The sequence below is a fragment of the Salvelinus namaycush genome, chromosome 34 (genome assembly GCF_016432855.1).
Source record: "Salvelinus namaycush isolate Seneca chromosome 34, SaNama_1.0, whole genome shotgun sequence".
In the NCBI taxonomy this organism is placed as follows: Eukaryota; Metazoa; Chordata; class Actinopteri; order Salmoniformes; family Salmonidae; genus Salvelinus; species Salvelinus namaycush.
In genome coordinates, this window is record NC_052340.1 from 25,380,161 (window position 1) to 25,389,490 (window position 9,330).

Genomic DNA, 9,330 nt, shown 5'->3' on the forward strand with positions numbered 1-9,330 from the left:
CAAATTTCTTGTTAACAAACAATAGTCTACTTTGTGCATGACACAAGTAATTTTTCCAACAGTTGTGTACAGACAGATTATTTCACTTCTAATTCACTGTATCACAATGTATCACAATTCCAGTGGGTCAGAAGTGTACATACACTAAGTTGACTGTGCTTTTAAACAGCTTGGAAAATTCCAGAAAATGATGTCATGGCTTTAGAAGTTCTGACATCCTTTGAGTCAATTGGAGATGTGCCTGTGGATGTATTTCAAGGCCTACCTTCAAAATCAGTGACTCTTTGCTTGACATCATGGGAAAATCAAAAGAAATCAGCCAAGACCTCAGAAAAAAAATTGTAGACCTCCACAAGTATGGTTCATCCTTGGGAGCAATTTCCAAAAGCCTGTAAGTACCACGTTCATCTGTACAAACAATAGTAAGTAAGTATAAACACCATGGGACCACGCAGCCGTCATACGACTCAGGAAGGAGACGTGTTCTGTCTCCTAGAGATGAACGTACGTTTGTGCGAAAAGTGCAAATAAATCCCAGAACAACAGCAAAGGACCTTGTGAAGATGCTGGAGGAAACAGGTACACAAGTATCTATATCCACAGTAAAACGAGTCCTATATCAACATAACCTGAAAGGCCGCTCAGCAAGGAAGAAGCCACTGCTCCAAAACCGCCATAAAAAAGTCAGAATACGGTTTGCAACTGCACATGGGAACAAAGATCGTACTTTTTGGAGAAATGTCCTCTGGTCTGATGAAACAAAAATAAAACTGTTTGACCATCGTTATGTTTGGAGGAAAAAGGGGGAAGCTTGCAAGCCAAAGAACACCAACCCAACCGTGAAGCACGGGGGTGGCAGTATCATGTTGTGGGGGTGCTTTGCAGCAGGAGGGACTGGTGAACTTCACAAAATAGATGGCATCATGAGGTAGGAAAATTATGTGGATATATTGAAGCAACATCTCAAGACATCAGTCAGGAAGTTAAAGCTTGGTCGCAAATGGGTCTTCCAAATGGACAATGACCCCAAGCATACTTTCAAAGTTGTGGCAAAATGGTTTAAGGACAACAAAGTCAAGGTATTGCAGTGGCCATCACAAACCTTGACCTCAACCCTATAGAAAATTTGTGGGCAGAATTGAAAAAGCTGGTGCGAGCAAGGAGGCATACAAACCTGACTCAGTTCTGTCAAGAGGGATTGGCCAAAATTCACACAACTTATTGTGGGAAGCTTGTGGAAGGCGACCCGAAATGTTTGACCCACGTTAAACAATTTAAAGGCAATGCTACCAAATACTAATTGAGTGTATGTAAACTTCTGACCCACTGGGAATGTGATGAAAGAAATAAAAGCTGAAAAAAATCATTCTCTCTACTATTATTCTGACATTTCACATTCTTAAAATAAAGTGGTGATCCTACTTGACCTAAGACAGATAATTTTTAATAGGATTAAATGTCAGGAATAGTGAAAAACTAAGTTTAAATGTATTTGGCTAAGGTGTATGTAAACTTCCGACTTCAACTGTACATCTACATATTACTTCAACTAAGACGTGCCCCCGCACATTGTCTCTGTGCCGGTACCCCCCTGTATATAGTCTCGCTATTGTTATTTTACTGCTGCTCTTTAATTACTTGTTACTTTTATTTCTTATTCTTATCCGTATTTTTTAAAACTGCATTGTTGGTTAGGGTCTCGTAAGTAAGCATTTCACTGTATTCGGCGCAAGTGACTAATACAATTTGATATTATCATAAGTCTTAACTGATCGTACAATAACATACGAATTGGATGCTGTTAATGTTTCATACATCTTGGAGGATGTATAGTATTATATGTCTTTCTCTGAGACCAGGTTGCTTGTTGCGTCACAACAAAGGAGAATTAGGGGTAGAATTTAGGTTGATGGTTAGGTGAACTAACAACAAAGGTTTGGATAATTTATGTGAAAGATTAGGGGATCTAAAACAAATTTGGTTAGGTGAATTACGTAGCAGGTTAGGTGAATTGGGTTACATTTAGAATAAGGGTTAGGAGAAGGGTTAGCTAAAATGTTACAGTTGTATTCACTGTGTATTAATTTCTCATGTCACTATTAAAAAATAATATATATACGTATATCTTTATCTTATCTCTGCATTGTTGGAAAAGGACCCATACATAAGCATTTCACTGTTAGGCTACCTTTATTTTTATGCCAAATGTGATTTGATTCCCCCGACACGACTAGAAAACAAAACCTTTAGATTGCTAGAAGGTCCCGGATTACGCCCACCCATCCTTCCTGATCAACTTCCCTACTTTCCTTTCTTTATAGACCATTAGTAGGTGTCTTAAGTCTTGGAGCTGTTAAGCTGTCTTAAAGTATATTTCATATGACTCTGAGGCCAGGATGAGTTATCACCAGTGTATTGGTTTCACACCTTGCCCACCGGCACATCGGACAGCTGGGGACAGTCAATAAAATCAATCAATCAATCAAATGTATTTATTAAGCCCTTTTTACATCAGCAGATGTCACAAAGTGCTTATACATAAACCCAGCCTAAAACCCCAAAGAGCAAGCAATGCAGATGTAGAAGCACGGTGAAAGGGAAAAACCTAGAGAGGAACCAGGCTCTGAGAGGTGGCCAGTTCTCTTCTGGCTGTGCCGGTGGAGATGCTAAGAGTACATGGCCATTAAGGCTAGATCGTTCTTCAAGATGTTCAAACGTTCATAGATGACCAAAGGGGTCAAATAATAATCACAGTGGTTATAGAGGGTGCAACAGGTCAGCACCTAAGGAGTAAATGTCAGTTGGCTTTTCATAGCCAAGCATTTAGAGGACGAGACAGCAGGTACGAGAGAGAGAGAGAGATCCAGGGAGGCTCAGGAATCCTTGCATGATGTTCAGCGTGTTGTAACATTCAGTAAATACAAACTTGACAGGAAGCTAATGGGGGTGAGGCTCATGTGTACTCAACTAATGACATGTTGTTATTTGCAGTGGTGTAAAATACTTTACTATTTATATTTTTGACTACTTTTATTTCACTACATTCCTAAAGAAAAGTGTGTACCATACATTGTCCTGACACCCAAAAGTACTAATTTAATTTTCAATGCTTGGCAGGACAGGAAAATGGTCTAATGCACACACTTATCAAGAGAATACCCCTGGTCATCCCTACTGTCTCTGATCTGGCGAACTCACTAAACACATGCTTGTTTTTAAATCATGTCTGACTGTTGGAGAGTGCCCCTGCCTATCTGTAAATTAAAAGAAAAAAAGAAAATGGTGCTATCTGGTTTGCTTAATATAAGGAATTTGAAATGATTTATACTTTTACTTTTGATAATTAAGTATATTTTAACAATTACATTTACTTTTTATACTTAAGTATATGTAAAACCAAATATTTTTTTACTTTTACTCAAGTAGGATTTTACTGGGTGACTTTCACTTCAGTTATTTTCAATCTTTACTTTTATGACAATTAGGTCATTTTTCCACCACTGGTTTATTTGATGGCATTCCTTCTTTTTTTTTTTACCGGAGCTCAAGGGCATATGTCGCAAAACATGATAGTTATTGCAACTCGAGTTGACGAATGATGGCAGTTTTACTTTACGCTCGTACCACGGATCAACTGTATAAAAATCGCGCATTGTAATTTGTTTACATCCTGATAAAGTGCATTAGATATAATTAAAGCGAGATGGGAGTAGCGGATGAAGCAGACCGGACTCTCTTTGTTGGAAATTTGGATCCAAAAGTGACGGAAGAACTTTTATTCGAGCTCTTTTTACAGGTGCAGTAGCTTTGAACTATATTGATACGATATAGCTAATGTTAGCTAGCTAAATGAATTGCGATAATTTCTCAGTAACTTATTCGACAAATAATGATGTGGAAGCTTCTGACCCGTGTAATTATCTAGTTATCCAGATCAATATAGTTCATTCAGCCTTAGCTAACGACGTTAGCTAGCTATATTAGCGAACACATATCTAGCTCTGGTCCATTGTACGACAACTATAAGTTGTCTCTGATCTTTCGCCTTTCATAGATCCCCAGCGCGCAGCGTTTCGTTTCTCCAAAACACGAAATAAAACACTTGAGCAAGCCCCGGATGCACATGCAGATCCAATGCATCCGCGTGGACCAGAGCTAGCACACCAAGTCCGCGAGCACAGTGGTTAACTTTTATTTTACAGTTGTGTTCTCCATCGTCTGTTTTGTGTTCTCTGTGACGTAGGCAGGACCTATGTTCAAAGTGAAAATTCCAAAAGACAATGATGGAAAACAGAAAGCGTTTGGATTTGTCTGTTTCAAGCATGAGGTGTCTGTACCCTATGGCATGAACCTGCTCAATGGGGCAACTCTATTCGGAAGAACTCTCAAAGTACAGTTCAGAGCAGGTAAACTAATGTAAACCCCATACTACTCATAGAAATTGATTTGCAAATGTTTTACTTGGGTCTGTCTGCAATTGAAATGTAATTATTTGGATAAATATTTACAGGAAGCAGTCACATTAACAGCCCAGGGAACTCCCAGAATCAAAGCCCTGTGAATACTCCCAGTCCACATGGGGCTGGGGGCAGGTATGTTGTAACATAATGCAAAATCCTCCAACAACGTTAGTATGCATATGTAGGGTATGTATTGTGCATCAATAGCCTCTATTTGTCTGTGATATGGAATTACATGTTTCTTGTGCAGATATGACAAGAGCCCAGACCAGGGGTCCATCCAGAGGACCTTCTCCTCTCCTGATAGTCTGCAAAGACAGGCAATGGTGAGCATACCTTCATCCACACTGACTTTACTCATGTCAAGCCATTCAATTACGCACTATCATCTCCAGTAGTGACACTTATGTCACATTGTTGTGCCGTGAACCTGCAAGTAACCATTTCATTGTGTATCCTGAGCATATGACAAACTGTACTACATAGTGGCCTGTATCATGAGCATTTAACCAGTTGACATGGATCAGTAAAAGTGATTTCAACAGATGAACAACATGTGGCAGATGCAACAGCTCCTGGGCGTGAATGGAGGCTTCCCAGCCGGCGGCATCGGGCTTCTAGGGCAGCCACCAACACAGCAGCTACAGAGTGGTGGTGGTGGGTCCTGGCAACAGGACAGCTCCTCACCTCGAGGCAACAGGGAGGGGTACCAGCAGGACAGCGGCAGGGACCAGCGCTACCCAGGAGGCTCTGAAACCGGCTCCAACCGGCACCACCGCAGCCAGCGAGATGACCAGCGAGGTGAACACTATCACCATGATGACAGGAGCGGGAGCAGCGGAGGCGGCCGTAACAGAGATGACAGGTGGAGGGATGGCTCCAGAGATGGTCGATGGAGACGATACTGATGCACTATGGACATTTTTAAGGACTATTGTGAATATTTTTCACTTTAAAGAACCTATATTTTATAATTTTACAGGATGCCACACTCATTGTGTAAATCCTGATCATATTGAGAGAGAAAAAACACAATTACAAGCTCAGGAGATGCATTGTTTTTAAACAATCTATTAGTCATATGTTTAGGATAATGACTTTATTTTTTAAATACACAACTGTGTCCAAGTAAAAACAAGACGTAGCTTTTTTATTTTTTACCCATGAGGTTTTCCAATTGTTTTACTGTGACAAATTGAAAAAAATGTATTGGGAGATTTAATAGATTTTCATACCATCCCCTGGAGAATTGTTAAATCTATCAAAACTGATTATTATACCCCTTAGAAGGGGCGGTTGTCCGTTTTTAGTTTTTGTTTGAAAAGCTTAGCCGTTTGTCAAGAACTGGTATTTCATTTCTACAAGGTATGATGCCGAACTGTTTGTGGTAAATTGCTCAGGTATTTAAACAATTTGGTACTATTTCAGCTATGTAATCTAATTCCACCCGCAGCACTCTATAGGCTGAAATTTACTGTGACATTTGTTTTTAACGGTACAACTTTAAATTGCAAATGTGATTTTTGGATTAGTCTATTTTAAATTTGAGAACTTTACAATTGTAAGATACCCAAAAGATTCCATGTACATGTGAAACTAGATGTTTTCATGAAATATTGGCATAAAAATAATTTGTCTACACTTATTTATTTTTTTTGGTCTTCTGTTTACAGGAAAAGCATTACTCTGAAAACATCCATTGAAATGTTGCTACAACTGGTACTTTTTACAGACGTGCCTGAGATCACAGATGTGAACTATGCAGTTAATCACACACACATGCCTGACTTGTCTGTCTTTCATGGACTATGCTTACGCAGTGGGTTAGAAAGTAATCTGCAGGTTGTGCCACACACCCTTTTATTGACGCAGGAAGATGACCAAGCCAACTAGTCTACTCTATTTAGCATGCACATTCAAGTGAAGGTTTATATCTTTGGCACCTAACTGTTTACATAGTCAAGTTACACAAAATGTGACAAATATTCTCTTTACATTCTATGCAATCTAACTTGTCAAGATGGTGGAACAATCATATCATTGCTGACATGTAGCATTGAAGTGGCACCTTTTCATCACTTGAGCAACAACATTTGGTGTTATTTCTGACTTATGGTAGGCTGTAGCTTTAATGCCTGGTCACCTTTGGATATTATTTTTTTTATTCAGCCATGGAATTAGTCCTACTTTGGTCATTGTTTTAGCCCAGGATTGAAACCTCATGTTACAGTTAGTGGCCCTGCTCTATGTGATGCCCTTTGAAAAGGTTGAGGTCATAATATACCCTTCCAAAAGTGCTTAGGCTGCTAACAACTGCTCTCATTGTGTATCAACATGTACATCCCCAATAATGCTCTGGGTCCAAAGGTGGAGGTGCATTTGCTCCCACTACACTAAACCCTTTGTCTTGCTTAATCTGGCAAGTGTCAGATTCCGCTCCGATGCTTGGAAGTGGCTCTAATGAAGAGTATCCTCAGTTCCCTGTCACAGGCAGTACGGGAAAGGCTGTAATTACCCTTGCTGGCTGGGGCCTAACTGTTTTAATTGATTGATCTGTTTGGCGTCTCTAGCACTAGAGCAGACGGAATAGAGGCACAGTCAGTGGCCGCTCCTGTGTGGATTTATAGACAGATGCGTCATGCCCATAGGGGGCACAGGGGTACGTACTGCCTCAGATTTGTCCTGTTTAACAAAACATTTATATTTTTGTTGTTTCTTTATAATACTACTGCCACCTAGCAATTTTATGAAGTTGACTTTAGCCCAGATATGTTCCCAACTAGATACCAATAATCCATTTCAGGCTATCAATCAAGTTAGAATGGCTATTGTCAAACTATCTGGCAAGGTTGGTAGACATTAGAAAAACAGCCAAATACTAAATGTACTTAAGACTCACATTCCTTTCAATCTTTTACCCAGATTTTAGCGGAGAAGCATATCTTGTCTCTTATTTAAAAAATAACTAGTCAAGAGGATATAGGCTGCTCAAGAGGTATGCTTAGATATGCAGAACAAAATGCACATATATTTTACATGAACTTAATGATTATGGCTCTAGATTGCAGGAAAAAGCTGTTTCAAGTGTTTGAAAAATGCTAAATTCTAAAAATGTACAGATGGTGTCGGACCTAGATTGCAGGAAAAAGCTGTTTCAAGTGTTTGAAAAATGCTAAATTCTAAAAATGTACAGATGGTGTCGGGCCAGACAGTCCAGCCATCCTCACACACTTTGTGCCCCGCTCAGATTTTTTGGGGTGCATGATGCGCCTTTATATAGAAGCACACCCCTTTCCCTTCCCTCCCTGCAGCCCAGGAGCCTGCTTCCATCAACTCAAATCCTTGCACTCAGGTTGCAGGGTTCATTGGTGCCAAAGTATCCAAACCCCATTGACCCCCCACCATCCAGACTCCCAACTTTAAAGACAGCAGCAGCCTCTCACAGTTGTTCTCATCTTTTCCCTTTGATCAATCCATCAAACCCAAAAGAGCCCAATCTTTCCCATGCAGAGCTCCATGTTTTCTTCCCCATAATCCTTCACACTTTGAACGTGGCGGCTGTAATCTACATAGGGTCTGCAATGAGCAGTAGCGGTGCATGGGTAAAATCACTGGGGAAGCCAACTCCACCCCACAAAAAAGTCATATTACAACCTATGTGTTGTGATAATTGCATTGTTTGCTCTATAACCTGTTAATTCCTTGTGACCGTGATAGACAGTGCATTCGGAAAGTATTCAGATCCCTTAACTTTTTCCACATTTTGTTACTTTACAGCCTTATTGTAAAATGGATTCAATTATTTTGTTTTTTTATTCACACAATAAAAAATTGGAGTCCACCTGTGATAAATTCAATTGATTGGACATGATTTGGAAAGGCGCACACCTGTCTCTATCAGGTCCCACAGTTGACAGTGTATGTCAGAGCAAACACAAAGCCATGAGTTCGAAGGAATTTTCTGTAGAGCCCAGAGACAGGATTGTGTCGAGGCACAGATCTGGGGAAGGGTACCAAAACATTTCTGCAGCATTGAAGGTCCCCAAGAACACAGTGGCCTCCATCATTCTTAAATGGAAGAAGTTTGGAACCACCAAGACTCTTCCTAGAGTTGGCTGCCCGGCCAAACTAAGCAATCGTGGAGAAGGGCCTTGGTCAGAGAGGTGACCAAGAACCCAATGGTCACACTGACAGAGCTCCAGAGTTCCTCTGTGGAGATGGGATAACCTTCCAGAAGGACAACCATCTCTGCAGCACTCTGCCAATCAGGCCTTTAAAAAATTGTATTTCACCTTTATTTAACCAGGTAGGCAAGTTGAGAACAAGTTCTCACTTAGAACTGCAACCTGGCCAAGATAAAGCAAAGCAGTGCGACACAAACACAGAATTACACATGGAATAAACAAACATACACTCAATAACACAATAGAAAAAGTCTATATACAGTGTGTGCAAATGAGGTAAGGGAGGTAAGGCAATAAATAGGCCATAGTGGCGAAATAATTACAATTTAGCAATTAAACACTGGAGTGATAGATGTGCAGAAGATAAATGTGCAAATCGAGATACTGGGGTGCAAAGGAGCAAAAAAATAAAATAACAGTATGGGGATGAGGTAGTTGGATGGGCTAATTACAGATGGGCTATGTACAGGTGCAATGATCTGTGAGCTGCTCTGACAGCTGGTGCTTAACGTTAGTGAGGGAGATATGAGTCTCCAGCTTCAGTGATATTTGCAATTCGTTCCAGTCATTGGCAGCAGAGAACTGAAAGGAAAGGCGGCTAAAGGAAGAATTCGCTTTGCGGGTGACCAGTGAAATATACCTGCTGGAGCGCGTGCTACGGGTGGGTGCTGCTATGGTGACCATTG

The 9,330-nt window shown here is 40.4% G+C and overlaps 1 protein-coding gene across 2 annotated transcripts; it reads left to right on the forward strand.

Moving 5' to 3' along the window:
* The first annotated feature begins 3,591 nt into the window (after window positions 1-3,591).
* LOC120028719 (RNA-binding protein 7-like) lies at window positions 3,592-6,101 on the forward strand. Of its 2 annotated transcripts, none has more exons than XM_038973941.1 (5): window positions 3,592-3,796; window positions 4,244-4,406; window positions 4,511-4,592; window positions 4,711-4,786; window positions 5,006-6,101. In XM_038973941.1, the coding sequence occupies exons 1-5, from the start codon at window positions 3,704-3,706 to the stop codon at window positions 5,366-5,368; spliced, it is 777 nt and encodes a 258-aa protein (XP_038829869.1). In that variant the 5' UTR covers window positions 3,592-3,703; the 3' UTR covers window positions 5,369-6,101. The 2 variants fall into 2 exon arrangements, with proteins under 2 accessions (XP_038829869.1, XP_038829870.1); XM_038973942.1 differs by having other exon boundaries at window positions 5,024-6,101.
* The last annotated feature ends 3,229 nt before the right edge of the window (window positions 6,102-9,330 follow it).

What these genes read in the sequence shown, in the direction of transcription:
- LOC120028719 (XM_038973941.1), top strand. Translation starts at nt 3,704, where the DNA reads ATGGGAGTAGCGGATGAAGCAGACCGGACTCTCTTTGTTGGAAATTTG. An exon ending in CCACATGGGGCTGGGGGCAG is followed by an intron (nt 4,593 to 4,710) that starts GTATGTTGTAAC and finishes TTTCTTGTGCAG; the next exon opens with ATATGACAAGAGCCCAGACC. An exon ending in GTCTGCAAAGACAGGCAATG is followed by an intron (nt 4,787 to 5,005) that starts GTGAGCATACCT and finishes TGATTTCAACAG; the next exon opens with ATGAACAACATGTGGCAGAT.